This window comes from Desmodus rotundus, chromosome 4 (assembly GCF_022682495.2).
Source record: "Desmodus rotundus isolate HL8 chromosome 4, HLdesRot8A.1, whole genome shotgun sequence".
Taxonomy (NCBI): domain Eukaryota; kingdom Metazoa; phylum Chordata; class Mammalia; order Chiroptera; family Phyllostomidae; genus Desmodus; species Desmodus rotundus.
Genome location: NC_071390.1, coordinates 139,990,459 through 140,018,421, shown reverse-complemented (window position 1 = coordinate 140,018,421; position 27,963 = coordinate 139,990,459). Strand labels below are relative to the sequence as shown.

At 35.7% G+C, this 27,963-nt stretch overlaps 1 protein-coding gene across 1 annotated transcript in view; it reads right to left on the bottom strand.

Moving 5' to 3' along the window:
- The window catches only part of MALRD1 (MAM and LDL receptor class A domain containing 1), a 543,248-nt gene that overhangs the window by 338,446 nt on the left and 176,839 nt on the right, over nt 1-27,963 (bottom strand). Inside the window, 7 exon segments of the mRNA XM_071221350.1 lie at nt 169-320; nt 323-415; nt 10,875-10,968; nt 10,971-11,090; nt 14,520-14,553; nt 14,555-14,618; nt 18,002-18,168. Coding sequence (XP_071077451.1) covers nt 169-320; nt 323-415; nt 10,875-10,968; nt 10,971-11,090; nt 14,520-14,553; nt 14,555-14,618; nt 18,002-18,168 — 724 coding nt within the window.

Here is a 27,963-nt window from a genome sequence, read left to right as displayed (position 1 = left end):
CAGAATAAATTTTTCCTACCGTTCCAACAATCCTTCCCTCTCAGCCTTCTCTCTCCCTCACATATCCGAAGTTCAATAAATCCAAACACATCTTTGGTCTCGTCCTGACCCTTTCATTTTCCATATTTGATGCTATTAAAGTCGACTATATTTTTGTTTTTTCCATGCTTTGCAGTTTTTGCTCCTTCTACTTAAGTCTGGGCTTGAAATTCTGGCTGTTCTCATGGGCTGCTGAAGGAACAAGCTCTTTAGGAAGATGTAATGACCAGACGAATTTCTGAAGGTGTGATCAGCCGCTGGCTCTGTGCCAGGGGCAGGAAGCTGCTAGTTTTAAGATCCCAGTGAAAGTCATCATCCTGCTCCTGCTCCCAGGAACAGAGATCAAATTCAAATTCACAGAGATCACCGGAGATACCTGGAAAATGTTTTCCAATTTATGGTAGACAGAAAGAGGAAATTAGCTGACTTTAAGGCATGCAGCCCAAAATTATAGTGATCTTTCCATATCATATAATGTTCAGAACTTTACAATATCATCCTGACAGCAACATTCAAATAGAATGTTTTAATTTGCTACACACAGCTGTTTCTATGGATTGTGTAAGTTTATTCCTCCACAAATCCAGTCCTCAGTCTCAAAATCAGTGAGAAAAAGTTTTAGCATTACACATATTTTTCCTCCAAACACCTATTTGGTCAATGTAATTTACTTTTCTTTTTAGTTCCATTTTTGTTTTCTTCCTTTTTATTGAATTTATTGGGGTGACACCGGTTAACAAAATTATACAGGTTTCACATGCACAGTTCTACAACACATCCTCTGTACACTGTACTGTGTGTTCACCACCCCAAGTCATGTACCATCCATCACCATTTATTCCACCTATGCCCTCCCCTCCCTCCCCCACCCCGCCCCCTCCCTCCAGCAATGATCACACTGTTGTCTGTGTCCACGGGTTTTTTACTCTTTTCATTTTTGCTCAACCTCTCCACCTCCCATCCAACCCTCCCCCTCCACTGACAGCTGTCAGCCTCCCCTCCACCTATGAGTCTGTCTCTGTTTTGCTTGCTAGTTCATTTTGTTCACGAGATTCCACATATGAGTGAAATCATATGATATTTGTCTTTCTCTGACTGCCTTATTTCACTTAGCATAATGCTCTCCAGGTCCATCCATGCTGTCCCAAAGGGTAAGATTTCCATGTTTTTTACAGTAATTTTTTCTCTCCTTTATCTTTCCTTCTTAGGGTTTGGTAGGGAATTTAGGAAGTTTATTATACTGCAAATAGTTTGGCTTGGGAAATGCTGCCTAAGGCAAAAGTTATTAACCATTGTAATTATTTTATAAATACATCCTCATTTTAGAACTGAGAAAATTATGTTACAGAAAAGGTAAAAAGTATAATAATATAAATTAATTTATTATAATAAGCATTAGAAATGACTAAGTTGCATTAAATAACAATTCTCTCTAGTATTTAAAAAATATTTTATTGTTAACATTGCTTAAATTTTATCTTTTATCTCCAGGACACTAAGGATGATTGAGTTTAATGCTAATTGAATTTCTGCCTGAGGGATCTATTTACTTCTGATAGAGGGGTATGGAAACCTCCGACTATATTCATCAGTTGTCTTTGCAAATCTGTTAGTTTTTGTCACACATAGCTTGACATACTGTTGTTAGGCACTCACACATTATAGACTGTCCTGTGTTCTTGGAGAACTGACCCTGCTGTTGTTCGGTAACACCCTCATAACTTTCCTTCTTTGAGGTTGGCTCTGCATGAAATTAATATAGCTACTCCTGCTGCTTTTGTTTAGTGTAATCATGGTATATATTCCTCCATAGATTTACTTTTAATTTATGCATGTTTTTATATTTAAAGTGGGTTTCTTGTAGACAGCATATAGTTGGGTCTTGTTTGTTGATCCACTCTGAAAATTTTAATTGATGCATTTAGATCACTGATGATCAAACTGATTATCAGAGAGCTGGATTGATTTTTAGCATATTTGTTAATATTTTCTATTTGGTGCCTTCATTTTTTGTTTCTATTTTTGTCCTCCATAGTTCTTCTGCCTTTTGTGGTTTTAATTGAATATTTTATTATTCCATTTTCTCTCATTTTGTAGCATATTGGTTATACTTTTTTTAAACTTTTAACTGATTGCCCTAGAATTTTACATTATAACTTTATAAATAATACAAATTCACTTCCAAAGAACATTATATCCCTTCATTGGTGGCGTGAGAACCTTATAATAACAATATAATCTTAATTCCTCCCTACCATCACCATATCATTGCTATCATTTATTTTACTTATATATAAGCATACATGAACATATATGTGTGTATATATGATATATAAGTATACACAATTGAATACATTGTTATTTTATTTTGAATAGTGTTAGCTGGTATATCAATTAAGAGTAAGAAAAATTAAAGTTTTTATTTTAGCTTCATTTATTCTTTCTTCATTCTTCACCTTCCTTATATAAATCTGATATGTATCATTTTTCAATCTATATCATTTTTCTTCTCTCTAAAAAACTTCTTTTAATATTTCTTGCAAGGCAGACCTACTGGCAAAATATTCCCTTTTTGTATGGAAAAGTCTTTATCTCTTCTTCGCTTTTGAAGGAAACATTTTCATGGTATGAATTCTAGGTTGGTGGGTTCTCCCCCACCCCCAAGCACTTCAAAGACCTCAAACCACTCTGTTCTTGCTTGCATAGTGTCTGAGGAAAAGTCAGATGTAATTCTTACCTCTGTTTCTCTACAGGGGCTTTTTTCCAATGACTGTTTTCAGGATTTTACTCTATCTTTGATTTTTTCTTTACTTTGAAAATGATATGCCTCGGTGTAGTTCTTTCCTTTTTCTTTTGTTGGGGGCAGGGGGAGAAGGCGCTATCCTGCTTCGTGTTCCCTGAGTTTCCTGAAACTGTGGTATTGTGCTTGACATTAATTTGGGAAAATTCTCTGTCGTTATTGTTTCCAGTAGTTCTTCCATTCTTCTTCTTCTTTTGATATTCCCGTTACTCACGTGTTACACTGTTTGTCCTAAGGTCCTTGGGTATTGCCGTGTTTTTCTCAGTCTTTTTGCTTCTCAGTTTTGGAGATTTCTATTGTTATATCCTCTAGCTCAGATATCTTTCTTGGCTATGTCAGGCTATGAATAAGGCCATCAAAGGCATTCTTCATTTTTGTTGCAGTGCTTTTGATCACTAGCATTTCTATTTTGTTCTTTATTAGGATGTCCATCTTTCTACTTTACATTGTCCACCTGTTTCTGCATGCTATCTGTTTTACCCATTAGAGACATTAGCAGATTAATCAGTTATTTTAAATTCCACATCTGATAATAACAATATCCCTGCCAGATCTGATTCTGATGTTTGTTCTATTTCTTCAATTTTTTTTTGCCTTTTAGTATGTCTCGTAATTTTTTTCTGGATACCCAGACATGATATTCTAAGTAAAAGGAACCACTGTAAATAGGCCCTTATACTGTGAGGAGAGAGGAAATATTCCACAGTTTTATGATTAGGTCCCAGTTTTTAATGGGCCTATGCCTCTGGACTGTGAACATCACAAGTGCTTTCTTTAGGTTTCCCCCCTTAGGAGGAACAGGATGGCCACAGGGGTTGGCACTGGGTATCTCCCTTCCATCAGTTAGTCCTCAATAATACCCCTTTAATTTAGGCTTCTGTTACTAGCTTCCCTTGACCACAGGCCTTGTTGGAAAAAAACAGAGTGCTCTGCCAGAAGCACAAGGGGACTTTTCCCCCATATTTATTATAAAACCTGGTTGAACTCCTGGAGGTAAATATCACAATATTGTGGAGTTGTTCTTATAAGTGAATCCCTTGGGGTTTTTAACTCTCAAAGTTGTCCACACTGAGCCTCCAACAACTCATAATGACAGAGCAGGCTTTCCTCCCCTGGTGCTGGTTCCTATGGCGGTTTCTGCTGTTGAGTCTCTGCTCTGATAACATGTTACTCCCTGTGTCCACCTGTCTCTCCAGTCTTGGAGGCAGCAGTTTGCCCTGTGTCTGTGCCTCTCTTCTGGATCCCAGGAAAGTTGTTTATTTTTTCAGTCTGTTCAGCTTTTTGCTTTTTAGGACACAGTTGCAACCTCTAAGCTTCCTGTATACAAAACTAGATAGCTGAGACTATACAGACATTGTTTTATAATCCTGTTCAGGAAATTATAAAGCTAACAATGTAAGCTGTTATAAAATCAAGCATTGTATAATTGAGGGAAGATATAAAATTTTATGTTTAGGCTACTTTTTTATAGTTTTTGTTTTAAGTAAATATGCATGATATAGCATTAAACCAATGCATGATTAATTTAACCATAAGTAATAAACTATACTATTTAGAACTCATTGATAACAGTAATTCTGTATTGTTTTGTTTGAATATTATAATTGAAAATGGAAATTTGTAAAATCATAACTATACGTGACATGGTGTCCAAAAACTAAAAATACTTGAGGAGAACCCAGGTTGCAAGATGTCGATCTGTATTTAGATAAAGATTCCACTCTTAAAGAAAGCTCATTTGAACAATTGCTCAAATAATTTTATCTAAATGAGAGTAGGAATGATTTTGCCATGAAAATTCTCAGGGACATGCTCTCCTATACACAGGGCAAAGGAAGGCAGAAATACATCCTAGCTGAAGCCACAACAATTCCTGGATGAACAATTAACTCTATGCTATTACGTGGGACTCTTTAAGAATGTCCAAACTGTGTGTGGCATGAAAACCATGTTTTGTTTTGTTTTTATGGATATATTCTTACACTCAGATCAGATAAATATGTTTAAATATACAAAGTAATCTCTATTCTCTTTGCAATTAAGAAGGTGGAGAATATGAGAATACATGTGTTTTACCATTGTTTCTATACCATTTTAAAGTGTGTAAGACTACTAAGATGAAAATCAACTCAATCATACCTCAGCAAGGAACTTGCCCCACAATGAAGAATGGTTTAATATTATTATTTTTAGCTTTTGAAAGAACTACACATGGATAAGTTTAAGGAGCATCAGGACTAATATGCTTTTTAAAATGGTTTAATTTAACAGTCAGGCTAACACTGACTTAGAATATTTTTAAGGATAGAGAAAATTTTTCTGTTATAATTTCTGTCACCAAATGAGCAAGTTGGCATTTTCTATCCAATTGCTAATTCAGTTTTAAAATTACATTTGAAACTTATTTTGGTAACTTACTCTCTCCTAAAATACACTGTAATCCTTACAGCTTTCCTTATCCCAGGGTACTAAAATTCTCCTAGGTGTTATTTCAAAGGACTGGGATGTAAATCTCATTAAAATAATACTGAGTCCCAATTCAGCATCTTGTTTAGAATCTGAACTGTTGACTCGGTTAAGAATTGCAAAATGAAGTAACTAATGCAGTTTCCTTTGGGTTGGAAAATTCAGCAGCCCATGAGGAGTAGATTACCATGCAGACCAGTGTGTAGAAATGACATTTGTATGAAGAATGATGGTGCTGCTAAAAAAAAACCCCACATAAAATTGATTTCAAAAATCATACAAATGCTGCTGCATGAATATCTACATCATAAATCTTATTTTTTCTTTTGATACCTACTGTAGTTTGGAAGATATGTTTCCTCGGAAATTTTAATTCTAGCATATCACTGGGGAAGATACAACAAGCAGATATAAGTTCTTTGAACTTCACATGACTGTGGTGAAAGAGAATAACTTACAAGCTCATACTTTATTATTTCCTACAGTTGTCAGGTGAGAAAACAGCCAGTAGTCTTCTGTGCAGATGTCCATTCCTGGCATTTCATGGAAGAGGTAATGCCATGGCCGTGCAGGTGTGTGTCATCAGGAAGAAAACGATCACCTTTGTCTACAGGTGCATCATCAGTCGAACAAGTTTCTACCTACCCAAATGTAATTTTTCCATTACTCATTTATCTTTACAAGCATTAAATGACTGTTTCATTAAAAAAATAGGTCATGTTCTTTCAAAATGATCTAACTCCTTTCAAAATCCTACCTCAAATTTGTAATATTAAGATCTTACCAGTCTATCCATTCAACATAAATTTATTGAGTATATGCTATAAATAAAGTACAATTAGGAAAATGGGAAAGTAGCCCTGGCTGATGTGGGCCAGTGGATTAAGTTCTGGCCTGCAAAACAAAGGGTCACCGGTTCAATTCCCAGTCAGGGCACATGCCTGGGTTGCAGGCCAGGTCCCCAGTTGAGAGGCAACTGCACATTGATGGCTCTCTCCCTCTCTTTCTCCTTCCTTCCCCTCTCTCTAAACAATAAATAAATAAAATCTTCAAAGACCTTTGAAAAAATCTTAAATAAATAAGGAAAATGGGAAACTAGAAAGAGGGCTATTGTGTATTAAATAAGTGTGTGCTACTTCCTGAACATTCTCTTTAGATGCGTTACTTTAAGTCTACTTCTTTACATAATACTTATTATTCATATTTTTGGTTGATGGGAAATCTGAAGTGCAGAGCTGAAGTACTTTGCTTGGTATTACACAGTAAGTAGCAGAACTAGGAGTTGAAGAAGAATATGATGCAGCCCTCTCCTACTATCCGGAAACTACTTTACCCATTACTACTTATTCGACAAACTCCCTATTTATTCTCAGTCATGATCAACACAAAACTAACGGAATAAAACTAAAGTACTAAAATTCTTACCCTGTAATGGGTAATTCTTACCCTGTATGGTAGGCAGAAACGGGAAAATAATACAATATTGTGATGGTCTAATCATAACAGAGTACAGTAGTATTTATTTAAACATTTAATTCCCATGTTTAAGGAAAAAATTGAGAATTGAAACCATCCAGTGAGTGGGAGGCTAGATAATAAAGGCCTAAAACCATTCATATAAGATTCTATTAAAAAATCCAACAATATTTATACTGACATCACAGTTACAAACATGAGAACCGGCAATGTGAAAAAATGTGCAGAATTGGGCTAACTCCTATTAATCTCAGCAACTTATGATTCTTTGATATCATGATTTAATTACTTAACCTCTATGTCATATTTTGACAAATTCTTTATATTATATTAATTAAAAAGTTAGAGCTATATTATTTATTTTATTTAAATAATTGGTATTTTTCAATAAACATGAATATCAAAGAAGAGATACAGAAGAGACACACTATAACAGCAATGAAACAGGAGATACAGATCCTGTGTATAACAAAAGGAGGATACAAGACCACTACGCACAACTCCACATGCTCACACAATACAAAATAATCGAATAGGTTTATGACTATTAGTGAAACTGAATTCAAAGTTTTAAAAGTCCTGAAAAATCTCCAGATTCCAATAGTCAAACTGGAGAATTCTACCAAATTTTTAAGACTCGTAAATCAGAGAGGAAGACTTAAAACTATCTCAATTTTCAGATGACATGATTGTCTAGATTGAAAATCTAAGAAATGTATTACAAAATGCTGATGACTAATAAATGAGTCAACAAGGTCAAAGGAGAAAGATTGAAATACAAAATTAATTGTATTGATACACACCAGCAATCAACACAGAAACCAAAATTTAAAATATAATACCATTTATAATCCCTCAAACAATATGTAGTTGTAAATCTTATGAAATATGAACAGCACGTGTGTGCAGAAAACTACAAAACACTAATTGAATAAATCAAAGAAAATCTAAGTAATGGAGATACATAGATACATACTGTGCTCATGCATTGGAAGACTCAACATATTAAAGATATAATTTTTCCCACATGGCTATACATATTTAATGAAATTATCAAAATTACATGACTTTTTGTAGATATAAACATGATTTATCTAAAATTTATGTAGAAAGTCAAGGAACTGGAATAACTAAAACAATTTTGGAAAGGATAAATTAGGAGGAATCACTCTACCTGATTTCGAGATTTGTTATACCATATAGTTTTAATTACCAAGACTGTGTGGTATTGGTGGACAAATAGACACCTGGATCAATAGAACAGATAATAGGACTCAAAAACTGCTTCACACAAGTACAACCAACTAACTTTGAAGAACGTTGCAAAGACAGTTAAGTGAAGGGAGGAGAATAATGAATTCCTGAAGCTTAGCCTGGTTTATTAATACGATACCTGACCTACTTTCTAACATAAGCTCCAAAAGAAAACAAAAGCCATTCACAGTCCATGGTTTTACTAGACAAGGAGCTTTACGGTTTTCAGATAAGATCTTGTTTTCTTTGTTTCTGCTCCAGGCCTTCTTAGATTAGAGGTGCCCAGTGTTTACCAAACGAAAAAATGAAGGGCAATGTCAGGTATTCAGTGTTAGTCACAGAATGCTTGCTTAGATTTTATATGTTTGTTGACTAAGAACAAAATAATCACCTAGGTCAGTGGGTTTAGGTGTCCAGGATGATGTAGCTAGTGTACTGTGGCCCTCCCACAGGGGCACTCTGTACTTTTAAGTTCATTTCTGACACACTGAGCACAAATATGGTACCATAAAATGTTTCAGATGGGGCATCGAACTGAATAGGGTGGACAACATAAAATATAATCTTACTGTGAGTAAAAAGTAATATGTAGAGAGGAGGTCTGTCCAGAAAGTATCCAGCCATGTGCTATGAAAAATAGAGACACTTACTGAAGATGATACAAGACACAAGAAACATTGGAAATAGAACAATGAGCCCTCAGTCCCCTTGAAAGTAGGCACCTTGGGACCTCACACTGTTCTCCCAGTGCCTCTTCCACTGTTCAAAACACTCTGCAAAATCCTTCGTTGGAATTGCCTACAGCTGCTTCATCATATTTTCCTGAATCTCATCAAGGGTCTGAAATGTCCTCCTTTTCAAAGGTGATTTTAGTTTTGGGAAAAGCCAGAAGTCATAGAGTGCCAAACCTGGGCTGCAGGGGGACTGAGTCACATAGGTGATTTGATGCTTAGCCAAAATCTCTGTAGGCCGATGTGATGCACGAGTGGGCATGTCGTGTGATAAAGCTGCCAGTCACCAGTTGCCCACAGCTGTGACCATTTTTGTTATATTGTGTCTCTTAACCAATGAAGAACACTGAGGTAATACTTCTTACTAATTGGCCTGGAGAGGCGTACTTGCGATAAACAACACATGCCCAGTCAAAAAACAGTTAACAGGGTCTTGGTCTTGCTGCTTCTTTGCCATGCGTTTTCAGGCATGAAGAACCAGGCGACTTTCATTGCAATAACTAGGCCTTCATTTCTGGATCATAGCCTTAGACCCATGATTCACCTCCACACGATTCACCTCCGGTTTTGACCTTCTTGAGGGAATCTGGTTCATTGGTAGTGATTTGAGTCAAGTCATTAGCAACTGCAGCACAATGTTCCTTTGGCTCTGGTAGCAGAAGCCATGGGATGAATTTTACCACGACACGTTTATGCCAAGATCCTGCGTCAAAATCTCAGACACAGTAGTTTTTGGAATCCCCAGATCAGCTTCTAGTTCTCACACTGTCAGTTGCCAATCTTTGTTGATTGCAGCCCATCCACGTTCAACATTCTCAGGTGTTCTGCTTGTTGCAGACCTCCCAGAATGTGGATCACTTTCAACAGATTCTTGACCATCTTTGAAGTGTTTGTGCCACACTTTTATTTGTGCTACATTCATTGCATCGTCCCCAAAAGTCTTCTGAATCATCCAAATAGTTTCCGCAGAGGAATGTTCATGCTTAACACAAAATCTGATGCAGATTCATTGCTCTACTCGCTCATTTTGAATGTGATGGCCACACAGTACACGTGCTCACTCAACAGTGACTACCGTCCCCAAGTACCGTGAAGTCGTCATTGCTCATGCATGTGCAAGAAAAAGTGCGTGGGTCCTAGGATCAACTCAGTTGATACTAGTCTGATGAACTTTGACAAAATCTTAACCACTGTTGTCCTTGACTCCATCTGCAGAATGCACTAATAATGCCACCCACTCACCCTTCAGGGCTTCTGTGTATTCACTAGAGATTAACAGATAAAAGGGCTTTGAAGGTTTAAAGTTCTATATAAATGTGATCTCTTCTTATATTAAAGTTATTCTTGATATTCCAGATTTGGTTTCAAGAGACAGAAAAAGATCAAACTGTAATATACTAGGTCAGAAATTATTACTAGTATAGTGCAAAACTTTATCAACCTTTATTTTGACAATTTGTATTCACCTCATTTGCAAGGAAATGAGGCAACAACTGGACTGTATTGCATAATTTTACAGACTTACCTGAATGGGCACGTATGGCCCATTTAGCGAAGGATATTTTAATGACACTGTTTATTATGAGTCAATCTCCTCGAACAATATTACATAGCTGATATGTGTCTCCTTTAGGAGGTCACTTTGTCTATTTTATGTAAAAGCTAGGTATTCACTTTTGGTTTTTAAACAACTGATCAAATCTCAAAATTTACACAAAGGAATGACAACTCCCTGAAATGTATCAAAGCAAAGAGGTGTTAACCCTGCAAGAACTGGTCCCGCTGGATGTTTCACTTGTCTTTTTTCCAAAATTTTTTTCACATGGAAAATACTTGTTTCCATCCTGTTTGTCTTTGAAGACACCTGTTTTCTAATTTATCTCCAATTACTTCATACACCAAACCATCAACTAGTTTTAAATGAATCCTGGTTCTAAATTAATCATCAAGAGAGAGAGAAAGTAATGTATTTTAATAGTCAAATAATCCTACCTGCCCCAGGGCTGAGCTATATACATACTCTGTACGTTTCAGCAATTTACACACCACACTGAGTAAGGCAGTAGGGGATAAAGGCAAAAGTAAGGAAACAGAACACTTTCACTTACTGCAAATGAAGGTAGTCTCATCTGAATCATCAGCACAATCATTCACAAAATCACACAACTTGTCCTGTGCGATGCAGTGCTTGCTAGCATATATATGAATTCTTGAGCAGTACACTTCCTGTCTGGGCTGAAGAATGGAGTACAGTCTTGAAAGGAAATGTCATCCACTGCTACATCCACCATATAACGGATACCACGTTTTGCACTGAAGGTAATCTAAAGAGAGAAAGAGATGATAGACATAGAGAAGGAAGGAAGGAAGGAAGGAAGGAAGGAAGGAAGGAAGGAAGGAAGGAAGGAAGGAAGGAAGGAAGGAAGGAAAGGAGGGAGCCAGCCAAGGAGGGAGGGAGGAAGGGAGGGAAGAAAGGAAAGAAAGGAAGAAGGAAAGTAAACCAGTGTCATTTGAGCTGTCCTTCAAGAATTCAAAACTTGGAGCAACCACTAAATATAGGACATTAGACTTGAATCTGATAAAAATGCTTCATAATGAAACTGCCTCAGGAAGCTTGAGGGTCATTTAGATCCGCACCATCCTCAACATCTAAGAATTTGGGAGTGGCGCCTGCTTTTCAACTATTCTCTCCACTCATCTTAAACGGAAATCACCTAGCTTTTCACACAGGAGTTTGGAAGCATAAATCTAGGTAAGAGGTGCTGCATATCTAGATTTGTGGGATAGAAAGCTGGCAGGAGTCACCAGCCCACCAGTGCCACCTCTGCAGCTCTCGGATCCCAAACAAGACCCCTGTATCTCTAGAGCCTCAGCACATGTGGAGGCAGGAGGCGGTCCAGTGGCAGAATGTACCAACTGAAAGAAGATGTAAGCACATCCTTGACTCCATTTAGCCCCATTCTTACCATTCCTCCGTTCTGTCCACCCCAAGCATTTAAAAGTAAAAAGTCACCAGACCTCAACACCATGAGTTATTTTTAATTGGTCACACCTTTGGAACTGATATTATTTTGATTTGCCTTTGATTACTATATGTGATGAACACAATTCTCAGGTGCGTTGCTGTTTGGCAGTGAGCTCCCACTGATGTGGACTCCCACTGAAACAGAAGTGATGCAAAGTAACGGGAGTTAGTAAAGTTGTCAGGAAGGGTATCTTCTGCTTGTGATGTCACCACTGCCTAGAACAATAATGAACACGGTTCCATAGAACATACAATGTTACCAACCGTGTAGAGTCAGGTTTCTAAGTGAAACTAATTCAGAGTTTCTCTGCAGGCTAAATTTGTATTTGTGTGTTAATGTAAGAAATACATTTTAAAGTAGATTTTGAACAATTAGAAATGAGTTAACAAGAAATTTCAGAGTTACTTCAGTGATTTTACACAAAATAGTTGTGATAAACCTCCCAAACATCTTTTGACCAAATTTATACCATTATTTTTCTTGAAATAAATCATTATAATTTTTTAGATATGTTATGTTTCCATATTACTGTATGAAAAGCTAGGTGATTTCCTTTTAAGATGAGTGGAGAGAATAATTGAAAATCAGGTGCCACCCATTATAAAAAAAAAGAAATAAAAACACAATTTGTATGTAAATTCCTATGTCAAATTTACATAACAGGGATAAATTGTTGTTCTTCATAGCAAATGTGCCAAAAATAAATTTATAAAATTTATTGAGTTTGGAAGTGATTAAAAAGAGATGAAACTGGGAAAAATAATAAGGACTACAACTTTCTTATAAGGTAAATTGAATCCAAGAAAAACATTGATACACAAACTGAAAAAGAGACTCTATTCTCTGGATACATGTAGACATTTAAACAGGAGCTGCAATGCACTGTGAATAAGAAATCAGATGACTCAGTGAGTGTTATGATAAGTCAACTCTTAATAAATTGTATAAGTTTATTTTTGGCACATTTGTTGCGAGGAACGATTTGTCCTTGCTTTCTAAAGACGACTCATGGGCACGGACAATGGGGAATGACCGTGGGAGTGGGGGTGCGGGGCAGGGGAGAGCAATGGGGAAAAGGCAGGACAACTGTAACTGTACAACAATTTAAAAATAAAATAAAATCAACAAACATTTAAAAAAGATTCCATAATTTCTAAAAATATCTTTTACTCAGGGGCTAGAGCGATTCTCTTTCTCAGACTTAAAGGGAATGGTATTGTAAACATGCACGAATCACAGACATGCCAGCTCATCACTCTAGCTCCACTGCATAGTACTTTGCTGTGCACATAGTAGGTGCTTAGTAAGTTTTTACACTAAGAATGAGTGGATCGAATTTTAAAAAAGACATAAACAACATGGGCATATTTCTCTTCAATCAAATCTTAATGTGAAAAATTAAGTTTTGGAAGGCTACATTAGTAATTTATTCCTCCTGCTTCAAATCTCCATTTTACATTATTTTGCAGGATGTTACTATAGAAATATTCTACTTATACAAAACTAGGTAAGATTCCATTTCCTCCCGTGAAAGTGCATGTGTAGCAGCAGTAAAACCATCTACCTGTTGTCGCCGAGGGTTCTTCCTGCCTCAGGTAGAGATCTTGGAGTTTGAACTGGCAGACTTCTTTCAATAATAAATTTGATATTGTGCAAGGCCATTAAATTCCTGTCTGATATTTACTTCTTCTGGCTGAACTTATTTCTTATTCATTTCCTAAATTATCTACAAATAGCCCATGAGAAAACTGGATTTCAGTGAGAGGCCAAAGACATATGACATTTATTATACCTATCATTCCAAAACAACTGGGGATAGTGCTCTCTCAGGGCCTTTCTACAGCTGTGTGTAGCCTGTGCTTGCACTGGAGCTGAGAGGGACGGGCCTGGCGGACAGAGCATGTGATTGTTACTGAGTAGCACACAGCACATGGATACAGTTACTGAAAACCCACAGCAGAACTGGCTACTTCTGCTGCATATACAGGGCTGGAAATGTAAAAATTAGCAAATATATCCTTTTTCTAGAGATAAATTCTTCTAAATTCATAGAATTAAGCCCTGTACAGTTGACTAATAGATATTTGTCTCATTTTCTAAGAAAATCCCCTTTGTGCCAAAAAAAGTTTTAAACCATAAACGCATCCATGGAGCTTTTGTATTTTTGATAATCCATATCAAATACATTGACACATAGCTATTTTCTCTTTACACATTTTAATCTATGTTCTCTTCTTTAATTGTTAGATCTATATAGGTCTTATCCTCCTAATATTATTATAGTCTAGTGAGTACAAATACATCACACAATGTTCTTCCTCCTCAAAAATGTTTCAGAGTTAAGTAAATCTATTATCTCTAGTAAGGTTCAATAATATCATCTGTTTCTTAAAATCTGTCCTTTTAATCAAATTTTAAGTAAATTAATGTGATTACAGTCTCTGGGAATATATTTATGAAATAGAGGGAGGTGTTCTTTTATACACAGGACAAGAGACTGTGGAAGGGAGGATAGTTATCATTAAAATTAAATGTCCCTGAAGCATGGTTGTCTAATTGGAAGAAATTAGAACATTCTGGAATTGTAAATTCCTATGGAAAATTATGTATTCATACAACACATCAGAAATGGAATGAGAGGACAAGACTATGAATGGAGAAAATAAAGTAAGATTAAAGAAAAAATCAACAAATCTCCTTTATTAGCCAAGTGTTTGGATTACAAACCTGTATTTGTGAATGAGTGCCTGAAAACACTTCTTTTTTCCCACTGTGCACCGTGCTCTCCACGTTGAGCCCACAATTTAGAAGTAACATTGTTTCTTGCTGAGTACCTACAGAGAGAAGTCAGGTAAGAAGTGCTGGAATATTCTGTCTTGATAAATTTTAAATATGTATAATTTGTCTAGTTTTTTTAAAATTTTAATATCAACATTAAATCTCTGAGACAAAGTTGAGACATTTTTCATTAGATGTCTTTGTTTTCTACGCAGCCCTGTGTCTCCAGGGAACCTCACAAGGTTTGTGTAATAAAAGTGAGCATGGATATCTGTCAGCCAAGTTCAAATGCATCATTTAATTAAGAACTCTACATTAACTTTTTAAAAATCTGATAGCAGTAGCCCTGGCTGGATACAGTATCATCCTAATACATCAAGGTTGCAGGTTCAATCCCTGGTCAGGATGTATATAAGGAAAAAGCCAATGAATGCATAAATAAGTAGAACAAAAAATTGATGTTTCTCCCCCTTCCTTCCTCTGCCTCTCTTTAAGAAATCAATAAATAAAGAAAAGTTTAAATAAAAAGTAAAAACATGACAGAAGTAACAGCTGGAACTTCATATATTGAATAATATCCACTTAGGTGAATAAAAAAGCACAAATTACTCACTAAAACACTGTTGAGAATGATCTTCCTCCTTTGCTCGGGTCCAGTGGGGACAGTGATGGCATCATGGAAGGAGCGCCCACGTGGGTGATAAGATCTCCCTGTCCAACAGCCTGGACTCTGCAAACTCTCATCAACACTGTGTCCCGTTCTAGGGAAAATGCAGATCAGTCTCAGCAGGCGGATGACCATGGCCCTTCCTTTAGAATGATACCAAATGAGAGCCATCAAGAGAGTAACGGAAGAGAATTGGGAAAAGCAGATACTCCACATTTTAAAATAACTTAGATGGCTTACTTAGACTTAGATGCTTTACTTAATTATTTCACGACGCTTTTTAAAAATACGATGTGTACAAATCAAAGAACTATTCAGGTGAAGGGTTTGTGATGATTTTGACTTTTTAAAGTGAAGGTAACTTTTAGTGGTTTCATTACCTATTTTTAAAATGAAGTACAAATGGCTGCTTTTATGGTGGTCGAGTGTTGATGTTCTAAATCATATGTGACTAGCAAAAGTATCGCCAAATCCTTGGCCTGTAAAATTCAGCATGTAATCTAAGTCAATAAACTATCATTTTTCAAAAAAATTAAAATTATTTTTGATGGATACTAGAAAGAATATATGGGGAGTAGACCTTCTTTGTATGAGTATTACCTTATTTACAAGTCACTAAGGAAAAATGTGTTTATGTAACATTCATGCAACATTCAGTGTTATTTAGCCATATACAAAAATAAAAATCATGTTTTACTATTTTAACTATTTGATAAATATGAATAAAACTTCAATATTATTTTATAATTTTTATCTAAATAATACAAAATCTTACCTAAAAAATGAAAGTATATTTTAGAAAATTAATCTCAATTACAAAATATTCTTGGTAAACAATTCTCATTTTTCTAATGAAAACACTGCAGTAAATTGTATTGATTGTTTTGCCTAAAGTTATTTTTTTAAAAGTCGATGTAAAACAAATGATAAATTGCAACTTCAATCCACATGACTATTGAATGCTTTCAGATTACTAAACACACACACATACATATACACGGACAAGTTTACTTTTAAGCTGTTTTCGGTAAGAAGTTGCATTTGTAATAAAGAAGACGATTCTTCCAAATTTCACTCTACAAATTTAATGTTTCCAATCAAAAACAGCATTTTTCAAATAATATAGGTAATCTAAAAATTTATTTGGAAAAATAAGTATTTAACAGAGCCAGAAAAATCTTAGATTAAGATAGTAATAAAATTATAGTAATTAAAATTACAATCAAGTTACTGAGAAAGTAGTTAAGCAGCTGGCTTACATTGTATTGCTCTATCTTTACAGGGGAAAACACAGCAGCTGCCCTGACCGGTGTGGCTGAGTTGGTTAGGCATTGCCAGCAAAGCAACAGGTCACCAGTCCAGTTCCTGGTCAGGACACATGCCAGGGCTGTGGGTTCAGTACAGGGACCAACAGGATGGAACTAGATAAAAATACAATGAGTCTGGGACATCCTTTTGGCCATAAAGAAGGAAAATACTCAAAGATTGATGGGGGTGGTCAAAGAAACATACAAGTCAGCTTAGAGAGTCTCCTGTGACCAAATCTGGGGCAACTGAATGCAATAGGAACGCATGAATCCACATGGATATAGGCCAATAAATGGGTTAAAAAATGGATGAGTAAATGAAGAGAAAAAATTTTTTACAAAATAACCAGAGGGGAGGTGGGAGGGGATAATGGGGGGGAGGATTTTCAGGAACAAGTACAAAGGACACATGGACAAAACCAAGGGAGGGTTGAATTAGGGGATGGAGGTGGGGATGGCTGGGCTGGGGGTTAGTGGTGGGGGGAAAAAGGACACAATTGTACTTGAACAACAATAAAATAAATAAATAAAAGAATTGTAACACTGCAATTAGGTAAAATTCCATCAAAAGTATAAAAGGATGCAAAAACTAGTGGGTAAAATTGAGTTGAGGTCAGGATTTTACATACTCTCAAAATATCTCTTCACAAAATATTAATTGATAACAAAGGAAATGAAAGTACAGAGACTGAAAACACCATGCCCTAGCCAATGGGATGCAATAAAAAAAAAAAGGCAATATCGCTGATGTTACAGAAAAAGAAAAACAATGTTCAGCAAATCCAAATTTAGGAACATTATAAAATAATTGAATTACGATTTTTAAAATATCAATGTCATAAAATTCTGGGAAAGATTAAGAAATCATTCCAGTTTGATAAACACTACAAAGAAGTAACAGCTAGGTGTGATATGTGGTTTTGTATTAAACTGATTTTTTTATGAAAGGTGCAGCTGGGACAGTGGGCCAAGAATAAGTTCTCTGAGGGAGGGTGTATTGTTGCCTTCGAGATTCTTGCAAGCTTTCGTGAGTTTGAAACAATGTAATTTTTTACAAAGAAACAATTTGGAAAAGACTGCTAGAGAATGAGCACCAAAACAATGTGCAAAGCGCACATTCAGTTTTCACTGAAGTGTGAATAGTCATTTGCGCTATTCTCAGAACATTGATACTGAAACCTACATGAAACATTTCAAGTATAAAACTGTATTATGCAGAAGCTATAATTTCATAAAAAGATAATAATCATAAATTTACTAGTTAAAAATATATTCTACTAGCCATTCATATCTAATTCTGCTAAAGCATTTCTCCAATCATACCATGTTGAAACTAGCAAAGTGTTGATAATTGTCCATTTTCATTTATTAGATTATATTTTATGAAAACTAAATTATGCACTATGAATTTTGATATGAAATTTGTTATAAAATTCAGAAAATACGACATTCTAAGCAGAAGAATACCTGGAGAGGACCAACAGAGGCACCATTCACATGAGTCCAGAAGACCAGGGTGCATTTTGCTCCCGTGCATGAAATAACAGGAGTGAGGGTGTCCACAATGTCACCAAATTCTCCATTTGAGCTATCAGCATACAGGTACCAGCCATCTGTGGTATTTCTTGGGAAATTATAAGGTATTTATAAAATAAAAAGAAAAAATAATAAAATATATCTTATCACTCTATAATTTTTCCTAAAACTATAACAATGTGTTACAGCATAATGATGACTCATAACCTTCAGTAGAAATAATTCTTCTATTTTGATTTTGAATCCATGTATTGATTCAAAATGTGCGTGAATTATTGTGAAGGTTTAAATTACCAGCTCTGATCTGTAATAACTTGGCTGACTTATTTTTGCAATGATACTACCAGCACTGTGATTAGATTTGCAGAGCTTATTTTCACGTGGGCAAAATGAGACCCTGAAGCACTGAACACCTCAGGAAGAAGCATTAAAAAAAGAATATATATAGGTATATATTTGTATACACATATATATTCATATACATACATATGAGTGAATAAAGCATAAAAACAGAAAGGAAACTGGCCGAGGGTTCTGCTTGTAGGTCTAAAAGGATCCAGGTTCAAATTTATTCTCTATTAATTTAGGTCAGTTTTTCTTAAACATATTTTAATAAGCTGGTAGATCATTTTTAGTGTCTTTTCTCTCCTAGCTCCGAATAAAAGAGGAAAATAATGATAGAAGCCATTAAATATCAATGTAATCTTGCCATACAGGACAGAGTTAATGCCTCTGCTCTAATTACCAGTTCAGAAAAAGAAAATAAAATGTTAAAGACATTTGAGGTAACCCACAGCTGTTTTAAATTAAAATATTGGGATGGCATTGGTGAATAAGATTATAGAGGTTTCAAGGGTACATTTCTATGACACATTCCTCACAATTTGGGCATTCTGGTACTCTTTCTTTGATTAATTACATTTTTTACCACTTTGTCATGTAAACACAATATTAGATTGTATAGAGTTTAAACTTGCTAATTATTAAAACATTTTTATTTTGAAAGTTTTATGATTTGAGCAAAGAAATGCGAATCATTAATAGCAAATGGAGAGAAAGACAGAAGTATGCATTCAGTCACCACTTACTTACTGAGTGAAGCCTTCCAGTCATGCGGGTCCAGGCACTGGGAATGGGACTGTGAGCAAAAGACACACGGGGCTTGGCCTCCAGCCTCATCATTTACTAGGTGGGCACAGTGTAGGTAGGTTATCTAACCTCCTAGAACACATTAGTTTCTTCATTTGTAAAGTGGAAGAGTTCCATGTGTGATCTTAGTAGAAATGAGAAATAAAATAAATGGAACACCTGATACAGCACCTGCCATATCTTATATATTTAGTAAACGGTAGCTGTGATTTGTGGTCTGTTTCTGCCATTAGTTACTGCTACTGTAATAGAGGGTTTAGTGTCCTGCAAACCATAGAAGGTATAAATTATCACTGTCACAACTCTGGCCATGATAAAAGCATCTAGTCTATGGTTCGACAGCAGGTACCGGTATTAGTTTCCCAGAAAGTACACAATAAACATAATAGAAATTTTTAATTTTCCCAATCCATTGTAACTCAAGAAAATTCAGTCACAAGAATAAATATAAAATAAAATGTTAAAACAAGTCCTTTTAATTATGTATCCCTGAACTAGCCCCACGCCTGCAAGGAAAAGAAGGGGGACATAACAAAAGACCAAGTTGAAAATTTCAAACAATGAAACTGCATTTGTGTGTTTATACAGCGCTGTGAGCAGTGTGGCAGTATGTCTTAAATGAGGGGGTATTCCCCCAAACGGAATTATCTTCTGTAGGGCGGGCCCCTTACAGTACAGGCTTCTCCCACTAGGTGAGTGTTCTAGGCACCCATCAATATTGGTGTAGCAGCTGGCATTGCTCTGAGAGGCTGTGTTCGGCTTCAGTGAATTTTTTTGAAGACTCTTTCAATGCATTTGCCCATTTCATAACGGGTGACTTAGGAGCGTACCTGCCCACACCGCACTGTGTTCAGCTGTGTTTGACCAAAAACTGGCAATACCCTGCGTGTCCCACCCTTCCTATTCACCTGATCTCACCCTGAACAACTTCTCTTTTGTTCCCCTTCATGAAAAAAAGTCTCAAAGGGAAACATTTTGCTGAGGTGGAAGAGGTGAAACAGAAAACAGTAGAAGCACTAAAAGGCATCAAAATTGACAAATTCAAAAACTGTCTTGAGCAGTGGAAAAAATGTCTTGATAGGTGTGTTGCATCAGATGGAGAGTATTTTGAAAGTGACTGAAGTTTTAACATGTAAGAATATAAATACACAATTTTTTATAAATAAGTTCTGTTTTTATGGGTCCCCCCTCATCTTCATTAAGTCGGGGCACATGATGTATGTTCAATTCTTAATGGAAAAATGAAGAATCACAAAAACACTTCCCTGTGTCTGGGATGAGATTACTCAACCATGTACCTGCAAAGAAAATCAACTCCCCTCCTACGCGAACAATGAGCGCAGCAGTAATGGTCACAGCTAACTGCTGTCACCCATAAAATACCAGCATTGCTCTACCAGCCTTCAAACAGGCTTTTGCCATACGAAGCATAAAGTAGGATGCCTTATAAAAACATTTCTTTTCTAATGAAACATATCATAAACCACTTAGTAGTAAAGGTTTAAAGAAAGTAGTGTTATGGACCCAGATTTTGCAAGTGTAAAGATCCCAGGTGATGATGAACAAGTCACCAAAAAGTCATTATAAATAAGAGTGATTTAAAGTCCAGGCTATTTTAAAGAAAACCTAGGACTCATCAGTAATCAATTTCTAAAGTCTTCCCATTACACAGATTAAGCAAATAAAATATTATCTATCCACCCCCATTTGAAAATCTCCTGGGTATTTACACTAATTAACATAATAAGAAAAATATGCTTGCATGGAAAAATTGAAACGTTATTAAGCTAGGTCAATTGACCTTTGATCTTGTAAATACACCAAATGAGAGACATATTCTCCAGGCTTACTCTTTAGGTTGAGATATACCTTTTGATTTAATATAATATTGTAGGCTATTTTAGCATAACTGATCAAAATTATCTACAAAGAATTGTCATAAGCTTTATTAGCTTCACGAATAGCAGAAATACAAAGTGTTCAATAGCATAGTTCTTCTAATAGTTTCCACAGTCTTACCCTAGCACAGGTAGTGAACTATTCTGGTTACGTGGAACGGCTCCCCACCCCTCCCTCTGAATTCCACTGCCAGTGATGAAGGAAGGTCCTGACCCACCAACTGCTGGAGTAGGATTCTTGAACCAGATCAAAGCTCTGGTGTGGTGTGTTTAGAATATAAACCAAGGAAAAATAAACTTTCTCCCATGAGTGTCAAGTCTCCTTCCTAGCGGACTCTCCAAGGTTTGAAACCAGTTCTGTTTGATTCAGAAATTCTATCTGACACTATCAATCCTTTCTAAAATGACCGTCTTGACTCTGCCATCCTGCTGAGAAATCTTCAACACAGCTTTACTGGCTCCAAGTGAGGCTCTTGAGCTGAACTACATGTTGGTAAATGAGAAGCTTCAGTAAATTCTATACCAATTCACTACATACAGTATCCAGATCAACTGACTTTTTCCGAGCGAGACTATTGATAAAGGAAGCAGTGAATTAATTTGCATTCCAGTGCAAACTCTTTGTAACTGACGCTCCGCGGACTGGCATTTCGTTGGTGCATAACTAGGGTCAGAGGATGTTTTCTATAAAGGTCACACAGTAAATATTTTAGGCTTTGTGGACCACACAGTCTCTGTTACAATGATTCGACTCTGTCTTTGTAGCATAATAGCATCCACGGACTACTTAAATGAAGTGTTATATCCGTGTCCCTATGAAAACTATATTTACAAAAACAGGCATCAGGCCAGAATTGGCACGCAGGCCACAGTTTGCTCACCACGGTTGTGTGGATAAAGTCTCACCTCATCGGCATCTGAGGAGTAATTTTCTGTACAAATATCTGGCTTAAACTTTAATATACTACCTAACTCAGACACCCAGATTTATACTCATTGTGTATGTTCATGCAATTACTCTCATGCATCATGTACTTTCATTTTTTTCTGTCTCCCTTATACCAGTTTTTCTTCTGGGCATACAAATAACCCTGTTCTCAGACTTTTCTCTGCACTGTTTGATTTATCCTCCACAACATATTTCAAATATACTCTCATTTCCAAGCCTTCTTAGCATTCCTATACTCAAAAATTCCTTAATTCAAACCTCCTCACTAAAAATTTTATAGCATTTATATAAAACTTTAAAAATATTTTTCATATTAGTTTTTAATTCATTGAATATGAGGCTATATGCCCCACTAGATTATAAACACATCGAGGCACATATTTTAACTAATTTATCATAGTATGTAGTATACCTTGTAAAGTGGTCTAAACTTCATTGATAATAAACATTTCCTGTATCTGTTGCTAAATAAAAGTAGTAAAAAATTCCTTCTTTTCTATGTCAAAATTCTCCTTTACAAATGCAAGGTATCTAATTTTTTTTTTTAAAAGGACTTAAAATTTTAGCAGAGTGCTTTTGGATTTCTTTTTCCTAGCCTCATGAAATAAAAATGAAATGATGAACAACTGTTGAAATTTTATATAATTCCCTGGGGGATTTACCAGCTCAAAATCCAATAACAAAAGTACCAAAGCCAATATTTTAATTAGGAGCACCCTCAGTCCCTGTTTCAGTGTTATATGACACTCACTGGGAAACGAAATTTTGTGAGGCAAGTAGAAAAACATTTTAAAAACTAACTTAAAAATTTTTAAGTCTAAGAAATTAAACAATGCAGCTGTATTTATGTATCTTCTAATTCCAAAACAGGATTTTAAAAGGCTCACAACCTAAATATATTCTTTATAAAATGGATTAAGCCAAAAAAGCACTAGCTTTTAATAAAGTAAAATACTGCAGGTTTGTAGATCAGTCTTTAAATTAGTACGGCTTTAAATTAGGGGGAATTAAACAACTGTTTGTCAGTGAACATGCACAGCAAACCTGAGAAAGCAGGGTTATAGTCACCTCTACTTCATAGATGAGATAGCTAAGACTAAATAGTTCGTCAGTGGTAATTCCCTTGATGAGCACTGAAGCCAGGAGTAGACTTAGATCCACCTCCCATGTTTTATATTCTAAACTAGTTGTCTCCTCAGAGTGGTGTCTGAACCAGCAACATCACCTGGAACTTGTTTAGAATGCAAATTCCCAGTGGGACCTACTGAATAAAACTCTGGGGAAGGGCTCAGCAATGTGTTTAGCAAATTCTCCAGCTTATTCTGCACAGGCTAAATTTTGAAACTCACTGCCCAAAACCACTTACAATAAAAGTTAAAATGTCATTTATAATTCCAAGTTGCTAAGTCAAAATGCCAGTCCAAAAAAAAATTTAGAAAAATAGATATTTTTTCTTTTCAAAGTGAACACTCTAGAGAAAATAAATAACTGTAAGATTAAAACAAAACTGCCACATAATTTTAAAACAACTCATTTTCTATTACATACTGTATAGAAAATAGGTCTGATTTTTAGGGAAAGGGAACAAAAAAGGAAGAAAAAGCTAGTTGGGAAGTGTATAGGTTGGAATTCTTAGTCAAATGTATTTGAGAACCACAATATATAACATTTACATACAAACAGACTGTGTAAATAGCTCTTCAGGAATATTATTAGCAATACTCTGTCATGTTGTAATCACTCAATAAATATTTGTCAAGTAAGTGAGTAAAACAAAATTAATGACTTTTTTGAGAATCACTAGATAATTAATACCTTCTAATAAAAATTTTTGACCTAGACTTCAAAATATATCAGAAAAAGTTATCGGAGATAAAAGGCATTACAAAATGATGTAGAGGTCCATAGTCCAAGATGACACAGCAATCCGGAATGTGCGTGGGCCTCACAACAGAGTGACAAGCCAAGTGCAGCAAAAACTAATAGAGAAATAGAGTTCCTCACTGTTTTAGTTAGAAACTTCAGCTCTCCTGTATCAGAAGCAGACATATACAGCGAGCAAAGACCAGTAAGGTCGTAGCTGAACAAAGCCTTATCCGTCACTGCATGCAATTGTATCCACAGATTACTGCATTCAACAACGGAGCACACATTTGTCTCAAGCTTACATAAAACATTCACATCTAATGGGGACTGTTAGCCAAAATTCTTAAAACTCAACAATAAAAAACTCAAAAATTATTTGGCCCACTTCTCAACCCAATTAAGAAATGGCCCAAAGACTTAAATAGACAACCCCACCAAACAATATATGCAGATGGCAAATAAGCACATGAAAATATGTTCCATATGTTATGTCATCAGGGAAATGCAAATTCAAACAATGAGATATCACTACACACCTATTAGAATGATCAAAACCTAATGCTGGAGAGAACACGGAGAAACAGTCAGTCTCATTCATTGCAGGTGGGAAAGCAATATGGTACCTCCACTGTGGAAGACAGTGGCTGGTTTCTTACAAAACTAGAAATCACATGTGATCCAGAAATCACACTCCTGAGCATTTACCTACAAGAGTTGAAAACTTACATCCACACAAAAACATGCAAATGGATGTTTATGGAAACTTTATTCATAGTTGTCAAACTTAGAAGAAACCAAGATATCTGTCCTTCAGTTTGTGAATGGGCAAATAAATTTTGGTACATTAAAAAATGGGAAATTATTCAATGCTGAAAATAAATGAGCTATCAAGCCATGAAAAGACACTTGGGAACCCCACATGCATAGTACTAAGTGAAAGAAGCCAATTTAAAAGGCTACATACTGCATGATTCCAACTATATGACATTTTGGAAAAGACAGTAAAAGGTCAGTAGTCACCAGGGTTGTGTGGGTGGAGTGAGGATAAGCAGGTGGAGCACAGAAGATTTTTACAGCAATGACAATACTCCGTATAACACCATAATGATGGATAGATGTCATTGTACATTTGTCCAAATGCATTTAATGTATTACATCAAGAGTGAGCCATGATGTAAAACATGGATTTGGGGTGTTCTGATGTGTCATTGCAGGTTCATCGATTTTAACAGATGCTCAGGATTCATTCTAGAGAACAAAGCAGCGCTCATCTAGCACACAAGGGAAGGGTGTATAGACACAGAGGATGGTACACATTATAAATAGAAATAAGGTGAAATACACAAACATACTTAATACATTTTAATCTGTTAAACAAATAATATAGTCATTACTTTATTATTTTCAATATCAGACAAAAATAAGTTAAACAAGAATTCTTAATATATCCTGAAACAATATGGGCCAGCCAGCCATGTTTGTAGTAAATGCATTTATTTATTAAGACTTTTAATCTTAAACATCATATACATAAATATACCCTCAACCTCCCTCTAGTTTGCTTGGTACAGCTTACCAGTATTGTTACTTTCTGTAGTTTCCATGACATGAAAAAGATCAAGAAGCACAGCTATATTCAAGCCTCCTTTCCTATTTATTTGCTAGTAAATTGAGTTGTAGGAATATAGGAACAGAAAGGAGAATGGGAGTGAGTATGAGTCCATTTCTCTGCCTCAAAAACATAGTATCAGTCTTGAAGGGACAACTTCGAGATATCTTCCTTTGAAAAGCAGTTTGCTCATCCTGTAATCTAAAAGGGTAAGACTGCTACCGTGGGGGGCAAAACAGATCTTCAAGGGAGCAGTCTGTGGAAACGGAAAAGAGGCTTGTCAGATGTAAGTGACAATTACAGATATGCAAATGAGTCAAGGTTTTCCAGTTTGCTCCTTTAACATTACCTATTATCAGGGTCTAAAAGAAATTAAGAAGTTGTACTACACTCAAAACTGATTCCTGTTTGACTATTCTTTCCAGATGTTACAGGCAAAGCTGCCTTGAGATTTTAAATGCTTCCACCTTTGCACCATTTTTTAAAAAGCCACTGTGAACTGAACTAGAAGTTAAATTAGTAATAGAGCATGAGTACCTACGGGCAATGATGTCTAAAATTATCTATTAAGATGACCCTCGGATGAATACATTTGAGAGCAGATGAGTTGGTTCTAGTTCTTAACCTCCTCACAACCACGTGCAAACGAGGAGATTCATGCAGTGTCACCACGACCCTGTACTTTGCCACCAGAGCTCAGAATGAGCATTTTCATGCCTTGTACACTCGGGTAAGTACGATCATGATGCATCGTTCTTTGACCTTCACATTACTCTGCAGCTTTGCTCATCAGCCGTGATTGGGTATTTATAGCATCACTGGTCTCTGATGGAAAGGTCAATTTAAATTCTGAATGTATAAAAAAGCAGACCATGCTACAAGTATTTTAAAACATAAACAAACCCTGCCACAGCGGTTTGTGGCTGTTTGGTTTTCAATAACACGAGTATATAATGTCAGAACCAGAATATATACGAAGGCAGTCCTAGTAATGAAATGGAAATAGTGCAAGCTACAACAGGTAATTTCTGTTAAAAGGAAACTCTTCTTTTGATTTGAACGTGAACAGCAAAATGGTCTGGTCCAGGATAATTTAGCAGTAGATTTTTCCATTTCATAAAAAGCCTACCATGTCCTTTCATTTTACACCAGGCTTTGAAATATGCTGCTTCTATTGCCTGGAATTACTGGGTGTTCATATGTGTATCTCTTAGAAATTTTGTTGGTAAAACTTAAATTATTGACTTTAAGAGTTTATTTTTAAAATAATGTAATAATAAATAAGATAAATATACATTATTTAATTTTTAAATCTACATTTTCTAATTCACTTGCTGTAAGTGTTCACAGATGTCATGAATTCACTACATCCTAGCTCACAGTATGACTGTGTTTGGCTACAAAATTTTGTATTTAATTAAAAAGAAACTGAAAAGTAAACCTCAGCAAGAAATTTAGATCTCTACTTTAGGGAAAACATTAAAAAAATGATTTTAAACCTAGTGATTTTCCCTAAAGAAATTCTAGCTCAAGATATTTTTGTACTTTTTTTTCTATTTTACAATAAATTCATACATCTCATGTAAAATATATCCAATGTTAATAAACATATTATATCTGTATGTATACATTAAGAATATAATACATAGGGGAATAATCCATAAAAGTATTAAAATTATATTTATAGAAGCTTAGAAAAGAGAACTAATTTTATTATTGTCGCCATCCTCCTTTGGCTTTGTCTTAAGCTTATCTTTATATTGTGAGCACTCTCTTCCTTTGGTCCAAATATTAAATGTTTTAACTTTGTTCTTAACTTTTTGTCATTCATGGTGTCCCTCTTTTCCCATAGCCAGCTGGCATGACACCAGCACTATGTCGGACATTGACTAAAACAGTCAAAGTAGTCAGCCTCCTTTCCCTTGGGAAGCTTCGAGTATCATGAAGAAGCAAAACAAGTACAATGACATTGATGATATTCTGGGAGATGTGTCGTAACACAGAGAATACCCACAGAAGAAGTAGACTGGAGAGAGGGATCAAGGAGTTCCCCAACAGAGTTGACTTTCACTTTGGAAGGATGATTTAGGAGGTTGTTGAATGAAGGCACTGTGGCTTAAAATAGTCACATTTGGGGAATTAAAGGATTTGGATGGATAGAATAGTGAGCTGAGGAAAAGGCCAAAATAAGAAGCCTTAGCCAGACAATCAAAAGTCTTAATGATGAATGTTACCTAACCTTACTGTAGCAATAATATGGCCATATATTACATACATAGAGTCACTATTTTATATACTTTAGACATACACAATGTTATAGGTCAATTATATCTCAATAAATCTTGGGGAAAAAAGATCTTAAGACCAAGTTAAAGGGATGAAGGACACCTACATGCAGTCTGCAAGTTGTAT